This window comes from Macaca nemestrina, chromosome 19, assembly GCF_043159975.1.
Source record: "Macaca nemestrina isolate mMacNem1 chromosome 19, mMacNem.hap1, whole genome shotgun sequence".
Taxonomy (NCBI): domain Eukaryota; kingdom Metazoa; phylum Chordata; class Mammalia; order Primates; family Cercopithecidae; genus Macaca; species Macaca nemestrina.
Window position 1 is genome coordinate 65,671,253 of NC_092143.1, and position 21,584 is coordinate 65,692,836.

The 21,584-nt window shown below is 39.1% G+C and overlaps 1 protein-coding gene across 2 annotated transcripts in view; it reads right to left on the minus strand.

Annotated features, from left to right (window-relative positions):
- Positions 1-21,584, minus strand: part of LOC105465340 (TATA-box binding protein associated factor 4b) — a 166,435-nt gene that overhangs the window by 111,546 nt on the left and 33,305 nt on the right. Inside the window, exons 2-6 of one of the 2 annotated variants that reach the window (XM_011713758.3) lie at positions 20,060-20,205; positions 17,443-17,550; positions 10,408-10,569; positions 10,179-10,301; positions 3,148-3,237 (exon numbers count right to left, since the gene is read on the minus strand). In XM_011713758.3, the coding sequence (XP_011712060.2) occupies positions 3,148-3,237; positions 10,179-10,301; positions 10,408-10,569; positions 17,443-17,550; positions 20,060-20,205 (629 nt within the window). The remainder of the gene's footprint in view (positions 1-3,147; positions 3,238-10,178; positions 10,302-10,407; positions 10,570-17,442; positions 17,551-20,059; positions 20,206-21,584) is intronic. The other variant, XM_011713762.3, reaches the window with a different exon arrangement.

Genomic DNA, 21,584 nt, shown 5'->3' on the forward strand with positions numbered 1-21,584 from the left:
AGCCTGGGCAACATGGTAAAACCCTGTCCCTACAAAAAATACAAAAACTAGCAGGGCATAGTGGTGCATGCCTGTAGTCCCAGCTGCTGCAGGGGCTGAGGTGGGAGGATCACTTGGGCCCGGGAGGTTGAAGTTGCAGAGAGCTGTGATCACATGACTACACCCCAGCCTGGGTGACAGAGCAAAACCTCATCTCAAAAAAAAATTTTTTTTTAATAAAAACAAAGAAATATCTTTAAATCAAAACAAAATTAAATACAAAGTGAATTTTATGATCTGAAAGAATCGAGCTAACATATTTTCCTTTTTTTTTTTTTTTTATTGAGATGGAGTCTCACTCTGTTGCCCAGGCTGGAGTGCAGTGGTGCGATCTCAGCTCTCTGCAACCTCTGCCTCCCAAGTTCAAGCGATTCTCCAGCCTCCAGAGTAGCGGGGACTACAGGCACATGCCACCACTCGCTAATTTTTGTATTTTTTAGTAGAGACAACCGTGTTGGTCAGGCTGGTCTCCATCTCCTTGCCTCAGGTGATTCGCCAACCTCAGCCTCCCAAAGTGCTGGGATTACAGGTGTGAGCCACCACACCCACCCAAGCACACTTTCAGACTGTCAGCATCCATCTCTGTATCCTACTTAAAGAGTAAAGGCAGTTCAAACTAAAAACTAGTAGGCTCTGCCTTTTCATCCCTGGAGTTTTCATTTGTTTAGCCAGCAGAGATGGAAAGCTAGGGCTCTTGTATCAAACAGCCAAGTTGTGAATGCAAAGGAAAAGTTCTTAAAGGAACTTCAAAGAGCTACTCCATGTGACACATAAATGGTAAGAAAACGAAACAGCCTTATTGGTGACATGGAAAGTTTGAGTGGTGTGGACAGAAGATCAAACCAGCCACAACATTCCCTTAAGCAAAAGTCTAAACCAGAGTATAGCACTAACTCTTCAATTCTATGAAGGCTGAAAAATGAGGAAGCTACAGAAGAAAAGTATGAAGTTAGGAGAGGCTGGCTCATGAGGTTTAAGGAAAGAAGCTCTCTTGATAACTAACATGAAAGTGCAAGGTAAAGCTGCAAGTACTGATGCAGAAACTGCAGCAAATCATACAGAAGATCTAGCTTTTTTTTTTTTTTTTTTTTTTTTTGAGACGGAGTCTCGCTCTTGTCACCCAGGCTACAGTGCAATGGCACGATCTGGGCTCACTGCAACCTCTGTCTTCCGGGTTCAAGCAATTATCCTGCCTCGGCCTCCCAAGTAGCTGGGACTACAGGCGTGCGCTAGCATGCCCAGCTAATTTTTTAACTTTTTTCAGTAGAGTTAGGGTTTCTCCATGTTGGCCAGGCTGGTCTCAAACTCCTAACCTCAGGTGATCTGCCCACCTCAGCCTCCCAAAGTGCTGGGATTACAGGCATGAGCCACCACGCCTGGCCAACAACAGATTTCCAATGGAGACAAAAACAACCTTCTATTGAAGGAAGCTAGGTCTTTCATAGCTTTTTGCTGAGGAAAAGTCAACGCATGGCTTCAAGGCTTCAAAGGACAGGCTGACTTACTTGTTAGGGGCTAATGTAGCTGGTCACTTCAAGTGGAAGCCAATGTTCATTTACTATTCCAAAAATCCTAGGACTCTTAAGAATTATGCTATATCTACTCTGCCTGTGCTCTATCAATGAACAAAGTATGGATGACAGCACATCTATCCACAGCATGGTTTACTGAATATTTAAGCCCACTGTTGAGAACTACTGCTCAGGCGGGGGGCGGGGGCAATTCTTTTCAAAATATTACCACTCATTGACAATACACCTCGTCACCCGAAAATTCTGATGGAGATGTACAAGGAGATCAATATTGGTTTCCTGTCTGCTAACACATCCATTCTGCAGTCCACATACATCAAGGAGTAATTTTTACTTTCAAGTATTATTTAAGAAATAGATTTTGTAAGACTACAACAGCTGTCACAGACAGTGATTCCTCTGATCAATTTGGGGGCAAAGTCAACTGAAAACTTTCTGGAAAAGATTCACCATTCTAGATGCCATTAAGTATATTTGTGAGTCATGGCAGGAGATCAAAATATCAACACTAACAGGAGTTTATAAGAAGTGGATCCCCATCCTCATGGATGACTTTGAGGGGTTCAGAACTTCAGTGGAGGAAGTCACTGCAGATATGGCAGAAACAGCAAGAGAACCACAGTTAGAAGTGGAACCTGAAGATGTGACTGAATTGCTGCAATCTCATGATAAAACTGGAAGAGATGAGGAGTTGCTTCTTACAGATGAGCAAAGAAAGTGGTTTCTTGAAATGGAAGCTACCCCTGGCCAAATGTTATAAATGTTGTTAGGATGGTAACAAAGAATTTAGAATATGACAACAACTTAGTTAATAAAGCAATGGCAGGGTATCAGAGAATTGACTCCAATTTTGAAAGAAGTTCTGCTGTGTGTGAAATGCTATCAGACAGCACTGCATGCTACAGAGAAATCTTTTGTGAAGGGAAGGATCAATTGATGATACAAATTGCACTGTTGTCTTAATTTAAGACATTGCCACAGCTGGGTGTGACCACCTTCAGTGACCACCACCTTGACCAGACAAAAGCCATCAACATTGAGGTAAGACTCTTCACCATCAAAATATTATAACTTGCTGAAGGTTCAGATGATTGTCAGCACTTTTTAGCAATAAAGTATTTTTTAATTCACCTGTGTAATTGTTTTTTCAAATATAATGCTATTATAAACCTAATAAAGCATACCATAAAAAGTTTTATATGCATTTGGAAACCAAAAATTTTATATGACTCACTTTATTGTGATACTAGCTTTCTTATGGTGGTCTGAAACCAAACCTGCAATATCTCTGTGGTATGTCTGTATATTCTTATACAAGCATTAAACAATATAATCATGAACTTATGTTCATGAACAAAATGTTACTTCTCTTTTTTCAAAGTGTTCAAATTAAAAGAATACTATGAATATGCTTTACAGCTTACAAAAACACTTACAAAAAAAAAACAAACTCAGGTTTCTCCCACACTGTCAGTATCTTCATATTCAACTGCTGTCATATTGAAATAGTCCAGTTTTTAATTATTTTAGAGTAATCTAATCCAAATTATTTCTTCTAAGCGAAACATAACTCTACCTTAAGAAAAGGAACCAGGTGAGGCTGAGGTGAAGACTTGAGTTCAACATACAGTTTCCTAGTAAATTCTTCTGCTTCAATTTTTGCATCCTGAGGGATGGGAGAAACACAAACAATTTTAAATCTACAAATATTTTAAAAGAGACAAAGTATATAATTCATGATTGTAGATATAGCAAACTTTTCACAAATGATAAAGTCAATTAAATACAGGCTTTTTTTCATGCCAGCTATGAAATGTGTAAGCATAAATAATAGAGATGTTTATTCATACAGAATACAATGAAGGGGTGATTTTTTTTTTCTTTTAAAGATCCCAGGAAGCAAAGAGAAGAGCTGACAGGCCGAGTAATACTACATTATTACAATCTGTTAAGAACAATTAAGAAGTGAAGGCACAGGTGTCTTAAATTTCTTAGGGTAGGGAACAGGAAGTTATTCAGTTTGGAGACCTTGATGTTTAAGTTCTCTAAAACAATTTGGAAATTAATCTGCTAGCTCACTGCTGTTCTTTGCACACAAGAGTCAGGGACAACATTTCCAGAATTAGTAGAAGTATTTCCAAAATACCCTGACGCCAGTGATAATGTGTAAGATGTAGCTGATTGAATTACCTTATTCTTTTCAAAGGTATAAAATATAGTTTTTAAAATTTTGCCTACTAGGACATATTTTATACTTAATAAAGATTGTAATTGTGTGGTGACAGAGAACATCTGGTTTGTTCTTCATGAAGTCATGGAAGGAGCATTCAAGTAAAGGTAACTATGACCTTAGATTTAAAAAAAAAAAAATTCAGCTTTTATTTTAGAATCAGGAGGTACAAGTTTGGGGTACAGGTAGTGTACCAGGTACACTCGTCACCCAGGTAGTGAGCACAGTTATCTGGGAGGTAGTTTTTCAGCCCTCACGCCCCCTCACTCCCACTTTCTAGTAGTTCTCAGTGTCTATTGTTCCCATCTTTATGTCCATGTGTACTTAATGTTTAGCTCCCACTTATAAATGAGAACATGTAGTATCTGGTTTTCTATTCCTGCATTAATTTGCTTAGGATAATGGCCATTTATGCTGCTACAAAAGACATGATCTTGATCTTTTTTATGGCTGTGTAGTATTCCATGGTGTATATGTACCACTTTTTATTTATCCATCCCACTGTCAATGAACACCTCTGCTGATTCCATGTCTTGGCTGTTCTGAGTAGTGCTGCAATAAACATACAAGAGCGTATTTTTTTTATAGAATGATTTATTTTCCCTTGGATATATACCCAGTGATGGCATTGCTGGGTCAAATGGTAGTTCTATTTTTAGTTCTTTAAGAAATCTTCAAACTGTTTTCCACAATGGCCAAATTAATTTACATTCCCACCAACAGCGTATAAGTGTTCGCTTTTCTCCACAGCCCCACCAGCATCTGTTTTTCCACTTCTTAATAACAGCCATTTTGACTAGCATGAGATGGTATCTCACTGTGGTTCTGATTTGCATTTCTCTGATGATTAGTGATGATGAGCATCTTTTCATGTTTGTTGGCTGCTTGTATGTCTTCTTTTCAGAAGTGTCTGTTCATGTCCTTTACCCATTTTTTAATGGGGTTGTTTTTTTCTTGTTGATTTTTGTTTAAGTTTCTGATTTTTTCTGTATATTAGACCTTTGTCAGATATATAGTTCGCAAATATTTTCTTCCATTCTGTAGGTGGTCTGTTTACTATGTTGCCAGTATCTTCTGCTGTGCAGAAGCTCTTAGTTTAGTTAGGTTCCACTTGTCATTTTTTGTTTTCGTTGCAACTTCTTCTGGAGAGTTAGCCACAAATCCTTTGCCAAGGCCAATGTCAGGAAGGGTATTTCCTAGGTTTTCTTCTAGGACTTTTACAATTTGAGGTCTTACATTTAAATCTTTAATCCATCTCAAGTTAATTTTTATATATGGTGAAAAGTAGGGGTCCAGTTTCATTCTTCTGCACATAGATAACCAGTTATCCCAGCACCATTTGAAGAATCAGTCCTTTTCCCACTACTTTTTTTTTTTAGATGGAGTCTCACTGTGTCACCTAGGCTGTAGTGCAGTGGCAAGATCTTGGCCCACTGCAACCTCCCCCTCCTGGGTTCAGGCAATTCCCCTGCCTCGGCCTCCTGAGTAGCTGGGACTATAGGCATATGCCACCACACCCAGCTTATTTTTATATTTTTTTAGTAGAGATGGGGTTTCGCCATGTTGGCCATACTGGTCTCAACCTCCTGACCGCAAGTGATCCGCCTGCCTTCGCCTCCCAAAGTGCTGGGATTATAACAAGCATGAGCCACTGTGGCCAGGCCCCATTACTTATTTTTGTCGACACTATCAAAGATTAGATAGTTGTAGGTGTGCAGCTTTATTTCTGGGTTCTCTATTCTGTTCAATTGTTCTATGTGTCTATTTTTGTATCAGTGCCATGCTGTTTGGGTCACTGTAGCCTTATAGCATAGTTTGAAGTCAGGTAATGTGATGCCACTTGGCTTTGTTCTTTTTGCTTAGAATTATTTTGGCTATTCAGGCTCTTTTTCGGTCCTATATGAATTTTAAAATAGTTTTCTCTAATTCTGTGAAAAATGACATTTATAGTTTGACAGGAATAACACTGAATCTGTAAATTGCTTTGGGCAGTATGGCTATTTTAATGATATCAATTCTTTCAATCCATAAGCATGAATTTTCAGCAGTGTTTTGTATTTCTCCTTGTAGAGATCTTTCACCTCCTTGGTTATCTATATTCCCAGGTACTTCATTTTTGTGTGTGTGGCTACTGTAAATGGGACTGTGCTCTTGATTTGGCTCTTAGCTAGAACGTTTTTGATGTATAGAAATGCTACTGATTTTTGAACACTGATTTTATACCCTGAAACTTTACTAAAGTCGTTTATCAGTTCTAGAATCCTTTTGGCAGAGTCTTTAGGATTTTCTAGGCATAGAATCATATCATCAGTGAAGACAGAGTTTTACTCCTTTTTTTCCTATCTGGAGGCCTTTTATTTCTTTCTCTTGCCTGACTGCTCTCGCTAGAACTTCCAGTATTATGTTAAATAGGAATGGTGAGACCTTGTCTTGTTCCAATTCTCAAGGGAAATGGTTCAAGCTTTTGCTCATTCAGTATGATATTGGCTATGGATCTGCAAGACTATTTTCAGAATGACACTGTAAATCCATAACAGCAGTTCCAAAGAACTGAGGAACTTTACACATTGCTTACACTATTAAGCATTTCAGGAGTATGTGTGGTCTACATTATTTTCCATTAATACTAATATCTTGGAGAGAAAGCCTTTTTCACTAAGCTAATATTTGCACAGATGGTGCAAAGGCAACAATGGGTTAAACTACTGGTAAGAAAGGCAATGGCAAAGTGAAACAGCTGACATCACATTCTACAGTGCTATGTGCTTGGAGGGGAAAAAAAAAAAAAAGAAGAAGAAGGCCAAGCACAGTGGCTCACATCTGTAATCCCAGTACTTTGGAGGGCCAAGGGTGCAGGATCACTTGAGGCCAGGAGTTGGGAGACTAGCCTGGGCAACACAGTGAGACCCTATCACTACAAAAAAAATATTTTAAAATTAGCTGGGCATGATGGCACACACCTCTAGTCCTAGCTTTTGGAGGGTGAAGTGGAAGGAGCCCTTGAGCCCTAAGTTTGAGGCTGCAGTGAGCTAGTCTCATACCACTGCACTCCAGCCTGAGCAACAGAGCAAGACTCTTACCCTAAAAAATAAAAATTAAAAAAATAGAGCCAATTTCGCTTTGAAACATCCTTGGATGAAGCAGTAAAAATTAACTTTACTAAATCTCAACTCTGCAGTAGAAACCTCTTTAATTGTGTATAACAAAATAGAAACCATACATAAGGCATTTCTGTTGCAGATCAAAGTAAGAGAATCTAGGAAAAGTACTGTAATTGAGTCGCTAGCTAAACTAGCCACTTTTTCCCATTTTTACTGAAAAGAATGGCAAAGCAATTGTGGTTATTCAGACTTGGGTATTTGTTAGATATTTTCTCAAGAACAAACTAAACCTCTAATAGTGAGGAAAATAATTGATACCATTTGTTGCTAATGATAAAAATTAAAGCTCTCAAGCCAAAATTACAATTTTGAAAAATGTATAACAACTATTCTGAGCTTGATAGCTTCCTGGTATGAGAATTTTCTAATAAGGTTGGTGAATTTAATGAGCATGTTATTTTGATATCTTAAATAATAAAACTGGAAACATTTGAAAGATCTGCATAACTCAGTGAACCAGTATTTTTCCCAATGAACGATGAATGTCATTACAAAAATCATACGTGGGTAAAAGATCCATTCAGGGTGCAAGATAAACCAGTAGACTCTAAAGACTATCCACCATGATCCGGAGAAAAGCTATTTTAATAAGATAATCACGATTCCAACCACCTCTCTTCACAAGACCAGATATTCTTCAAATACTTCCAAAAAAATAACACATCACAAAACAGACTAAATGCAGAAGAACATATGAGAATCCAGCTGTTTTCCATTAGGTCAGCCACTAAGGAGATTTGCAAAATTGGTACAGCAATGCCACTCTTTCATTCAATTTTGTTGTTGTTTTGGAAACTCGGTTTTCACTTAAATGCTAGTTATGTTAACGCTTAATGGGTTTACTGTTTTTTTTTTAATAAACAAGCTGGGCACGGTGGCTCTGTAATCCTAGCACTTTGCCAGGTCTGTAATCCTACGGTCTGTAATCCTAGCGCTTTGCTAGGCCGAGGTGGGACGATTACTTGAGCTCAGGAGTTTGAGATCAGCCTGGGCAACATAGCAAGACCCTGTCTCTACAAAAAAGTTTAAAAAATGAGCCAGGAGTGGTGGCACATGTCAGTGGTCCCAGTTACCTGGGAGGTTGAGGTGGTAGGACTGCTTGATCCCAGGAGGGTCAGGACAGCAGGGAGCCTTGTTCATGCCACTGCACTCCAGCCTGGGTGACAGAGTAAGACCCTACCTCAAAAAAAATTTTTTTAATACAAAAATGTTGAACATTTTTCAGTTTTAATGTTAACCCCACAAAAACAAAATGCCTTGGGGAGTCCTCAAGTTTTCAGAATATAAAGGTATCCTGAAACCAAATTATTTTAGAACTGCTGTTTAGTCATTCTAAAGTAAACAGATCTTAAAACCAGAGGCAATATTTGATTAATTCCTAACTGCTCCTATCTGTCCATAAAATTCACCCATGTTTTGTGGTTAAAAAGTCTTTAATATTTTATGGGATATGTGTTCCTTTCCATCATGTCTATTCATCTAGAGTATTCCATTTCAGAGAAACAAGTCATCATATCCCCTTTCAAAAGTAGCAAACCTTGAAAAGGGAAGATCAAAAGCTCAATGTTTACTTTTAAAAAGACACCCCAAAGTTGAATTAAAAATTTGTTAGTATGACGTATTTTAGACATCCGAAATAAAAACATCTTCCCAAATGAAAAACTAACCATTTCAAGTGTGCTTTATTTCTAACATCTTACAGGCAGCATTAAAAACAGTAGTAAAGAAGGTATTTTAATATTTATAAACTATGCTTGTTTTTGCTGTATAATAATTGAAATATACACATTTTCTACTGGGGAAAAAAGGACAATTTTTATGTGAAAAATATAATTCTAATTATGTGGTGCGAGAAATCTGTATATTATAGTAGTTCAAAAAATCCAAATCCATTTGTCTGTTACGTCCTCAGCATGCCTTAAGCATATAACATGAAATATTTGCTAACTTCCACCTTCACTCTTTTTAGTGTACCTATATATTTTACCTGAAAGAGGACATAAGAAACCAAAGGCATATAATTTGGTGGCTAAAAGACATAGCACCTTGGCATTCATAAAAATATCAATGATCATCATGTTTAACATTCTCATCTGTAAGATGAGAATCTTATAGATAAGGAAAGTGAGGCCTAAGAGCATTAACTAACTTTTGTGGTCCCAAAGCTTCATGTCTATCGGACATATGAGAACTGAATTTCGTTATCTATTGATAGCCTGGCTTTCTGAGATTTCATAATTCCTTTTTTTTTTTTTTTTTTTTGGAGACAGAGTCTTGCTCTGCTGCCCAGGCTAGGGTGCAGTGGTGCAATCTCAGCTTACTGCAACCTCCGCCTCCCAGGTTCAAGCGATTCTCCTGCCTCAGCCTCCCAAGTAGCTGGGATTACAGCCATGTGCCACCACACCTGGCTAATTTTTGTATTTTTAGTAGAGACAAGGTTTTACCATGTTGGCCAGTCTGGTCTCAAACACCTGACCTCAGGCGATCCACCTGCCTCGGCCTCCCAAAGTGCTGAGATTACAGACATAAGCCACTGCACCCAGGCAAGATTTCATAATTCTAACAACAATTTCCTATTGACTAAATAATGAACCTTCTCTCCGAGGCCCTCTGTATGGTAAGGGAGGCAAGACTGATGTACAGAAATAATATATATATCAAAACATCATGTTGCATATCTTAAACATAAACAATTTTTAAAAAGGTAAATTTTAAAAAGAAATATACAATAGGTTTATCTAGCCAAGATTAATAATCTTTACAAAGCTTTCAAGAGGCAAAAAACAAAATTTATCAAGAACTACATTTAAATAAATCTCAGGCCGGGCTTGGTGGCTCATGCCTGTAATCCCAGCACTTTGGGAAGTCAGGGCGAGTGCATCACTTGAAGCCAGGGAGTTTGAGACCAGCCTGGCCAACATGGCAAAACTCCGTCTCTACTAAAAATACAAAAATTAGCAGAGTGTGGTGGTGCACACCTGTAATCCCACCTACTCGAGAAGCTGAGGCACGAGAATCGTTTGAACCCAGGAGGCAGAGGTTGCAGTGAGTCGAGATCACGCCACTGCACTCCAGCTTGGGCAACAGAGCAAGACTCTGTCTCAAAAAAATTAATTAATTAATTTAAATAAATATCATTTAAAAATATGCATTTCCCAATTAAAACATGTTATATGGATTCTACCAGAACCTGCAGGATTTTATAGCACTACTTACCAAAAGTTGTTCCACCAGCTTCTTCACATTTTGTCCCATTTCTGGGGACTGTGATCCACTACATGCTAGTTTTATTAACATTGCAAGGAAGTTCTTGCATTTCTTCACATTTTCTAGCATTGTCTAAATATGAAAATGTAAATATAAGCAAACACAAGTGTTAGTGAGCAAACAATTCAAAAAATCTTGCAAGGAACAAGATTTATATAAGGTGCAAGTAAGAGCTTACCGGAGAAAGATTAACCTGAACAGCTGCTGAGTTCTCTGCTTTAAGATTGGGCTCATTTGAAGGAGTGGATGATGCTCCCAAACTTGAAGGCTTCAGGGTAGTTACAGTATTCAACGGCTTTCCAGGAGTAACTGTGACGACACTGGTTGGCACAGTCACAGACTGAAATTAAAGGTATTAAATATTTAGGCATGTATTACTTTGACACATTAGTGGGTGCCTCATTTCACACTCATCAGACAAGTTAATTTTGACATCTGTGGTTTTATGTTATGCTCTACTAGTCTAAGGTAATATAACACAGTTCTAGGAACTCTTGAGTCTAGCAGATCTGGGTTTCATTCTCACCACATTTATCTACTATTTCATTACCACCAACCAAGTGTTGACTGCAGGCAAGTTACTTAATCCTGCTAATCCTGATTACTCTCTGCAAAAACAGGGATAGCAACGGTACCTGCTGTCCTAGGATTTTTGTGAAAAACAGCGCTAAAGCAAGTAAGTCCTCAAAAAATATTATTAACACTCCAAGAAGTATTTGAAAGTCTTTATGAGAACATAGAATACTCTGCTTTTTCTTAAGAACAGAGCAGAGCAATCTACTTATTATCTAACGTTCAGATAAACTGCTTTTATGTAGACCATTAAAGTAAGCATGAAGAATATTACAAAATGTGGTATGTTCACACTGAAAAGAATTTCAGTTGTTTCCTCTACCTTCTATCAAAATGAGATGTGACTCTAGCACCACCTACAGGACAAAAACCTCATACAAGAAATCACAAGTCAGGTAGTAATTTAGAAAATCACATTGAGATAAAGCAACAATCTTATTTTAAAGACAAACACTAAAAGTTAAGAACATAATAAAAGTTTGGGATCAGGAAATAGGAATAGTATTTACATACAATTCACACAGAAAACTGAACAATGCACCATCATTTAATTTAAATGTCTATGTTCTACAAGCATGCAACTCTAAAAGGTCAAGTTTCTATCAACTTCAAGAAAACTTCCTTCTATAATAGTCAAGATAGGTGAATTTGAATGTACAACAAAATCTCCCACATTAGAGAGACTGGAACATATACTAGACAAGAATGTTCTGAGGGTAACAAATGGGAAGGAGGACAAGTGCAGTGGCTCACACTTACAATACCAGCACTTTGGAAGGCTGAGCCAGGAGGATTGCCTGAGGACAGGAGTTTGAGACCAGTCTGGGCAACATAACAAGACCCTGTCTCCAGGAAAAATTTCCTTTACAAACGGGAAGAACATTTAAAATGCTGAGAATTGACAGGAGAGGGGTGGGGACACATGGTAGCCCTAAGGTGGGTTTGGGGTAATATGGGCCTTCATTTTACTATTATTTTTTTCAACAGCAAACATATTACATATGTGTACATATTACGTGTAGTCTTTTGTTTGCATGTATATTTCATATTAATGCATAATAAAAATATTAAATACCATATACTAATACATTTGAAACAAAACCAAAAGGGTTTTTGGAAAAACATGAAGTGACAAAATTAGCACAAAACACAGAAACTAGAATAGACAAATAAAAGATATCGAAATGATAACCAAAAAGACCTCCCTCCCTCAAGTCTCCAGACTCAGATACTTTCCATGTGATTTTTCCACATTTTTGCCTAACTCCTGTCTTAGACAATATGTTCCAGAAAAACAGAATAAGGAAAGCTGTTCAGTTCATTTTATGACAAAGGCTGTAACATATTTCAATACTGAATAAGGATAATAGAAGAAAAGTAAACTAAAAGCTCATCTGGCAAAAACTTTAGTAAGATTTTTAAATTACTGATTAATGATGAGGACTAGAACTAACAATAAAGTTTTTAACAAAAGAGAAAAAATTTAAAATTACACCTTAATACAATTTTGTTAAATATAGATAGAGCCTCAAAGGCAACATTCAAAAGGAAGTCGCCCTCCTTTTCATATCCTGCTCTCCAGAGACAACGACCACGCAGTGTCTTCTAAATTCTTGCAGAGATTTTCTAATACATTTTTAGTTTTCTGTACCGTAAATAAGCCTCTTTCTTTAGTCTGTCTTATAATCAGTCATTAACTCTCTCCATAATTAAGAAAGTGTAATCTGGAATTTTAGCTGGTGGTTATGATCACCTCTGAGGACTGATGGGAGAGGTTCCATGGGGGCGTACTGTCCCCCTCCCTCAGGAAGCAAGCTAAAGTCCAACTGAAATGTGAGTTTAGGAAAAACGTCCTATCATTTGTAAGAAGAGCGGACATTTATGGAATTCTTTTTATCCTGTCTCCGGTAAAAAAAAAAAATCGGTCCTTCATAACACTTTCTAGTATAGCTACTACTTGTATCTCACCACAGCGATCCCCAACCCCCGTGCCGCGGGCAGGTATGGGTCTGTGGCCTGTTAAGAACGGGGACACACAGAGGCAAGTGAGCCTTATTGCCTGAGCTTTGCCTCCTGTCAGATCCGCAGCGCCTGATGAACTGCGCATGCAGGCGATTTAAGCTGCACTCTCCTCGTGAGAATCTAATGCCTGATGATCTTGATAGACGCAACCCGGTAGACACGGTGAAGGTCCCAGAAGAATCGCCCACACGTCTGCCCACTGGGAGGAGGGGTGGAGCCTCGGGAAGATCACACCCTTTGCAAGGGGGAGGAGCCTGGCCTCTCCTGTTACTGTGTGGTGACCCCGAGATTCAATTTGTGAGATGGGGGCCTGTTAACGGGAACCCCTCTGGCTTCGCTGAGTTTTTTTTTTTTCCTTTTTGCCTAATAAATTCCATTTCCCCTCATCCTTCGAAGTGTTTTTGTTTTGTTTTGTTTTGTTTTGTTTGAGACGCAGTGTTGCTCTGTCACCCAGGCTGAAGTGCAGTGGTGCGATCTCGGTTCACTGTAATCTCCAACTCCCTGGTTCAAACGATTCTCCTGCCTCAGCCTCCTCAATAGCTGGGATTACAGGCGCCCACCACTACACCCGGCTCATTTTTGAATTCTTAGTAGAGACAGGCTTTCACCATGATGGCCAAGCTGGTCTCGAACTCCTGATCTCAGGTGATCCACCCGTCTAGGCCTCCCAAAGTGCTGGGATTACAGGTGTGACCCACCGTGCCCAGCCCAAAGTGTCTTAAAATCAATCACAACTCTGCCTTTGACTCAATAGACCAGCCAATAGTAACTTCAATGCTTTGCAAAGCTGCACTGACTGACTAGGCATGTTTTGAGGACAGGAGGAAAACGGACTGAAGTATATGTGAAATAAACGTGTGAAAATCAATTCTACACAGAGCCAATAAAATGAGTTGTATGGAAATTGAGAAGATGAAATAGCATTTTAAGGAGGGTCATTTTCTGTACCTGTCTGAAAGAGCAATCACTTTAGGTATGTTCATATTTAATTAGAAATACTACTCATTTGCACATTAGATTCCAACCTAACAATGAGCCAAACTACATCTTCATCAAATACAACATAAAAGTGAACACAAGATTTCTAACTAGTCCTTGTGTTATATTTATTAGACTAAGCCTAATAGGAAAACACTTCCAAAATTTCTTAACACACACATTTGCCTTTACAGTCTGACAATCAAGTACAAGGAGTTGTATCTTCTCTCATTTTTAAGTTCTAGCTCCTTATTTCCATGCCTAAAACTGAGAGGCTTATCCCTTAAAGTGGACAGGTATCATTAACTTCATTCTTTACTAATTTCCACTGCTCTAGGCTACCACTAAGGAGTAGCCCAACTTAAAATATGCATCAACCTAAATTAGGAAAAATAAATGCTTCACACAAAAACATCAATGACAGATTAGCATGAGCATTTTAAGATACCTACGGACATGAGGAAACACACAAATTTCAATTATTTCTATTGTGACAAAGTCACAGGTATGTACTAACACAATGTAATACTGCATGGTTCCATAGTTTGAAGCCTACATTCATAGCTGAAAGAAATTCTAAGTTTTAGTTAAAGCTTAGTAAAGATTTTCCCCCTCATCTGAATTCACAGACTCCAGTTTGTCTCTTTTATAAAAACTACTAATATAGGCTGGGTGCAATGGCTGATCCTTATAATCCCAGCATTTTGCAAGGCAGAGGCAGGAGGATTTGCCTGAGCCCCAGTAGTTCAAGAACAGCCTGGGCAACAGAGCAAGACCTCATCTCTATTTTTTTAAATAAAGTAATTTTTTTAAAAACTACAAATATAATTAGTGTTCACTGACTATGATTACTAAGTAAATGAACACAAGCATTCACGTTCTAGAACTATTAAGACTTCAACGAATATTTAGAGAGCACAGAAATAGAATTGTGGCTGTAGCTGGCAGGGGACAGATTAAAGTCCATGGATGTGGAGAATCCCTGATACACTCTAAGAAGTAATATCCAAGAAACACACTTTACCACTAAACTGGCTCCCAAAAGGGCCCTGAAGAAGTAGTGTAGTGCAGTTCCTTCAGTTATCCCAGCACAACATAATTTGCTCTCTGTGTCCTGAAGAGCCATAATGTACAAATGGCAATCTTAAGTATCTAAGATCATGTTGCTAAGTATGTTTTATCTCTGCAATATATTTTTTTAACCTGTGGTGTTATTTATGTACTGAATCTTTAAGAACTATATCCAATGAAAAACTGATATACTCGAAGTACTGATAGTCTAAAGTGGTTAACTTCTTCATAAAACAATATAATAGCTATCAATAGGCCTAAATTTATATTATTTGGCTCAATAATCTCCTTAGAATTTATCCTAAGGAAAAAAAATACAGTAGGTTTTGAGATAATCAGTACATAGGTCATTAAGAACAGTTTCCAGAGTCAGATAAAGCCTCAAATCCTCACTCTGCCACATACTAGCAGAAATCAGGCAAGCTTCTTCATCTTCATATAAAATGGAGATAACACTTTCTTATAGTGTAGTCACAAGGATGAAACGAGATGATGAATGTAAGGCACCTAAAAAAGTGTCAAGCATGTTAAGTGTCAACAAATGGTATTAGTAGAAAAATACTATGTTTAAAATCAGATTCACTGCTCATCATCTCTGTTAGAAGAAAACAATGTGAGCAGTATGGTTAAAGTTTGTAACACCAAAAGAGGGTCTGATCCGCTAGCATGGGATTCCACATAGCATGCTCCAAGAAGATGCATAGTCCCAGGACTATTGGATCCACTGGTTTTATCACGTATCTTGACTCAGAAACCAGGAGTCTAGTAAAATTTTAGAACAGCCTGCAAGAGGTACAGGTGAAGTACAAACATAGAGGCAATACTCTATGAATAAGGGATTCCATCCTCCAAGACTCAGCATACTAATTGAATCAAAAATTTCCATATGGTACTATGTCCCCAATAGGACAAACCCATAGATCAAGGAATTAAGGAGAAGTAGCATGAATGGCCCCACTTATCATCACTCACAACAAAGACTCACCGGAGGACATTTTGTTTCCCATTTCTGCCCACAGGAAGCAAACACTTCCACCAGAGGACAAAGCAAGAGTTCCTACAGACACTAAAAACAGACACTAAGAGTTGGGTGTGGTGGCTCATGCCTGTAATCCCAGGACGTTGGGAGGCTGAGGTAGATGGATTACTTGGTCAGGAGTTCAAGATCAGTCTGACCAACATGGTGAAACCCCGTCCCTACTAAAAATATAAAAAATCGGCTGGGCGTGGTGGCACATGCCTATAATCCCAGCTACTTGGGAGGCTGAGGCAGGAGAATCACTGGAACCCAGGGGGTAGGGGTTGTCGTGAGCCAAGATCGCACCACTGTGCTACAGCCTGGGAGATACAGCAAGACTCTGTCCTCAAAAATAAATAAAATAAAATAAAATAAAATAGACACTATGGCTGCACTCTGGTTCCTTATAACCATGATCCAGCAGGAAAGAGAAGAGTAATTATCTTCGGAAGAGTAATTGACTCCCATCATCTGGAGGAGGTAGGGTCACTATTACACAATGGAGGCAAAAAGAAGTATGTGTGGTGAATCCATGTGATTCAGAAGATTCACTTAATCTTATTCACCTCCTTATATTTCCTTGCCCAATTGTAATGATAAATAGACAAATGTAGCAACCCTGACCTCAAATGAAGATGGTTATTAAGACCACAGATCCCTCAGGGATGAGGGTCTGGTCACGTTATCACTTAAGTTAATGAAGACCAGTATAGCTGGTAGTTGAGGGTGAACAGAATCTAGGAAGGGAGAGTGGAAGAGAGTAATAATTAGTATCAGGTGCCACCAGAAACCAGCTGCAGCAGTAGGGACTCATCGTATTAACCTCCTCTTTGTTTCCCCAAAGAAGAAAACCATGAGAATCCCAGAACAGCTGATCTCCAACATGTATGAAGAAACAGATCCAAGTGATGCAAGGAGTAACCTGTGACGAACCACGACAAGGAGTGATATGTACTGTCCTAACTAGCTGCTAGGAATGATATTAGACAGCCTCCATTTATCAGTTCCCTCAGGCTTCCCTCAGCTGCAGGGGATCACCTTGCCCAAAGGTAACTTTCCCAGGGAAGTCCACATGCAATGACTGAACAGAGAGTAGGAATTAAACCCAGCCAAACATGTTAGCCCATAGTGGGACAATGCTGACAGGCCATATATGCTCCAAAGTTCTCCACTAGGTTGGCTAAGGCTTTATTGGGCCTGCATCTAGTTCAAACTCTTACCTACTCTCCTTTCCTTCCATGGGTATTTATCCCTATATATCCCAAATTTCATCTCAGCACCTGCTTCCAGATACTGCAACACATGGCTATTAGGCAGATTTGTATTAATTTAATACACTTAAGTAAAACTGGTATTCCAAGAATATACACCATGTTTATCTTGTTTCCCATACCTCCAACAGTTCCCAGTTTGATAAGTGCCATCATATATCACTGAATTGCTATCTTCAATGTCACATAGTAACTTATATATCTAACAGGAAATAACTAAATGATTTTTTTTTTTAAAGTTAAGAGAATAACCAGTGCACGAATGGCCAGTACAACTTACTTGTACTGAGGAAGGCTTCGGAACAGTGGTTACCACAGTAGTTCCTATTTGTGCCAATTTTTTAACAGGTGTCACTGCCACTTTCTTGATTAATTGTGAGCTAGAGTTCTTGGCGGTGGAGGGGAGCAAGATAACACAAAGTCATTAGTGTTAGTAATTTAAAATTAGTACTATAGTGAACATTAGAACACTTTATGACAGCAAATGTATTTGTTATGACTGGCATTATAACCTTATGTGTTTTATGCACATTCTGTACTACAAACCTAACTGAACTGATCAGCTGCCCAGATGACACTCATTTCATATTTCTAAGGTGGCAACTGATTCAATAAATAACCCATTTATCTGAAATTTCAAACTAAATAAATATTACAGTATTCAACATTAAAATATTAATCTTGACTCTGGTTCATACAGAAAAAATATAGATTCTTATGTAATATTTAATTATAAACAAAAACCTGCTAACCTCTATTCTCAACCCACAGTCGTTAAACCAAAATACAAAGGGAAGGAGTAGCTATTATTGACAGATATGGTAACAGAGAAAATGACTGTTTCAGGACCTAGAATCAAATTAGTAGGGCACAAAAATGAAAAAAACTGGCAGAGAATGATTATTACAACAAAAAACAATGCAATCTGTCATTACAATGAGCCTGAGTCATCAATAAAATGCTAAACTACATTCAGCATTTTTTATTTAAGTAAAATACCCATTTAAAAAAAATAATATATATATATATATATATATTTTTTTTTTTGGAGACAGAGTCTCTCTCTGTCACCCAGGTTGAGGTAGAGTGGTGTGATCTCGGCTCACTGCAAGCTCTGCTTCCTGGGTTCACGCCATTCTCCTGCCTCAGCCTCCCGAGTAGCTGGGATTACAGGCGCCCACCACCATGCCAGGGTAAATATTTTGTATTTTTAGTAGAGACAGGGTTTCACCGTGTTAGCCAGGATGGTCTCAATCTCCTGATCCCGTGATCCATCCACCTCGGCCTCCCAAAGTGCTGGGATTACAGGTATGAGCCACCGCGCCCGGCTCCATAAAAATGTTTTTAACTCTATCAAACACGATAAGCTTCAGTTATCTACAAAGATCACCATGAATGTAAAATAAGTGGTTCTAACAATGCCAAGTTAATGAAATGCAGCAGATATCTGTACTTCTTAAAGATAATTTCTATAAGATACAAATAAAAATGAATACTATAGGCCAGGTACGGTGACTCACACCTGTAATCCCAGCACTTTGGGAGGCCAAGGTGGGCAGATCACCTGAGGCCAGGAGTTCGAGACCAGCCTGACCAACATGGAGAAACCCCATCTCTACGAAAAATACAAAATTAGCCAGGTGTGGTGGTACATGCCTATAATCCCAGCTACTCAGGAGGCTGAGGCAGGAGAATCACTTGAACCTTGGAGGCGGAGGCTGCAGTGAGCCGAGATCGTGACATTGCACTCCAACCTGGCTAACAAGAGCGAAACTCTGTCTCAAAAAAAAAAAATTACTATTTTATCAAAAATTAAAATTAAAGCAGAACAGGGTAAGCACAGTGGCTTACACCTGTAATCCCAGCACTTTGAGGCTGAGGAAGGCAGATCACCTGAGGTCAGGAGTTCAAAACCAGCCTGGCTAGCATGGCAAAACCGTGTCTCTACTGGAAACACAAAAATTAGTTGGGCGTGGTGGCAGGCACCTGTAATCCCAGCTACTCGGGAGGCAGAACTATTATATTCTTTCCATTTAAGATGCAAATAGGCCAGGTGCGGTGGCTCACATCTGTAATCCCAGCACTTTGGGAGGCCAAGGCAAGAGGATTGTCACGAGCCCAAGAGTTCAAGACCAGCCTGAGCAACAAAGTGACACACTGTCTCTGCAAAAAGTAAAATTAGGCGGGCATGGTGGTATGCAGTTGTGGTCCCAGCTACATGGGAGCCTGAGGCATTACCTGAGCTCGGGAGCTTGAGGCTGCAGTGAACCAATTGAGCCATGTTCACGCAACTATACTCCAGCCTGGGAGACAGAGTGAGACCCTGTCTCAAAAAAGATGGAAAGGCCGGGCGCGGTGGCTCAAGCCTGTAATCCCAGCACTTAGGGAGGCCGAGACGGGCGGATCACGAAGTCCGGAGATCGAGACCGTCCTGGATAACACGGTGAAACCCCGTCTCTACTAAAAAATACAAAAAACTAGCCGGGCGAGGTGGCGGGCGCCTGTAGTCCCAGCTACTCGGGAGGCTGAGGCAGGAGAATGGCGTAAACCCGGGAGGCGGAGCTTGCAGTGAGCTGAGATCCGGCCACTGCACTCCAGCCTGGGTGACAGAGCGAGACTCCGTCTCAAAAAAAAAAAAAAAAAAAAGATGGAAAGAACCCTCTGAACATTCCTTTGAGGACATAAAATCTGAATATGAAGACTGAATTTACTATTTTGGCAATTATCAGAGGACAAAACCAAAAATCTTTATTAAATTGACATACTCAAGGGAAGCTGACTTAAAAAGCTAAGCAGAATCATGTCTTACATTATTGTTTACTAGCAAACATATACACAACATTTATATGAAAATTACAGCTGAGAAAGAAAGATGAAAAATATTTACGGTATATTACCGGCACTGTACAGATTTTGACTGTTTGAGGATTCGCTGGTACTGCTGGCCTTGAGGTTATGTTACTTGTCGTCTCGGCTCTTGTTACAGCTTGCTGAGGAGATACCAACATCAACTGACCACTGTTACTTTTAATCAACACGGTTCCTATATTTAAAAAAGGAAAAAAAGTGACCTCTGAGCCAATAAATACAGCATAACCATCACATATTTTCTTCTCCCATTTCTTTCAACACTTTAAAATGATGTCTTCAGTACATAGTGAATTTCATGTCTGCTACTTATATACAAAAATGAACAAATGTTTTTACTCCAAGCTATTTAAAAATGTAAAATCTATGAATACAATGAGATGTTCCTGAAGAAAGCAAAACACTTTTCCTTCATGACATCAAAACTATCTATAAAGCTACAGTAATTAAGATGGTGGGGTTAACGGCATAAGACTGAATAAGCTGACCACTGGAATAGAATAGAGAACCCCCAAATCAACTCATGCAGATATGTCATATCACATTTTCCTAAAAGGTTCTGTAGATTCATGAGGAAAGGAGAGACTATTCAGTAAGTGGGGCTGGTCAATTAGCTGGTCTATATGGAAAAGATAAAATTTGAGAAAGAAAAATATATATAAATGTGAGCCCTTTAAAATTATCTCCCCCAGAGAGGCATTAAAATGAGACAGCAATTAGGTCTTACTCCCCTTTGCTATGTAATCAATCCTCTCTTGAAACTGCTTGTTGTAGCCACAAGTAACTTTAAAGTAACCTAACAACGCCACATGCCAGATAACATAAACCACACTCTATAGTTCAACAAGGTATAACCAATCAATGTTATTTCTGCAAACCAATGAGGATTCCTGACAAGTAACTCTTTTTTTTTTTTTTGAGAAGAGTCTCGCTATGTCGCCTAGGTGGCTCACTGGGCTCACTGCAACCTCTGCCTCCCGGGTTCAAGAGATTCTCCTGACTCACCCTGCCAAGTAGCTGGGATTACAGGCATGCATAACCATGCCCGGCTAATTTTTTTATATTTTTAGTAGAGATGGGGTTTTGCTATGTTGGCCAGGCTGGTCTCAAACTCCTGACCTCAAGTGATCCTCCCACCTCAGCCTCCCAAAGTGCTGGATTCCAGGTGTGAGCCACCACACCTGGCTGACAAGTAACGTTTTAATCAACCCACTCTTTATCCCCTTTTTTGCTTTTAAAAACCTGTTTGTTACAAAGGCACTCCCCAAGACAATTTGTGTGTCCTGGGAAGCTGTACTCAACGCTGGCCCAAACAAACTCACTATATTAATTTTGCCTCAGCTTCTTGCTTTTAGGTTGACCTTTCAGATGCCTATTTCACACATATTCACAAAAACCAGGTGCATTAAGAATATAAAAGTAAAAGGTAAAGATTTTTAAACTCTTAGACAACGTAGAAAATTATCTTTCTGCATGCCTGTAGTCCCAGCTACTTGGGACAATCGCTGAGGCAGAAGGACAGCTTGAGCCCAGGAGCTCGAGGCTGCAGTGAGC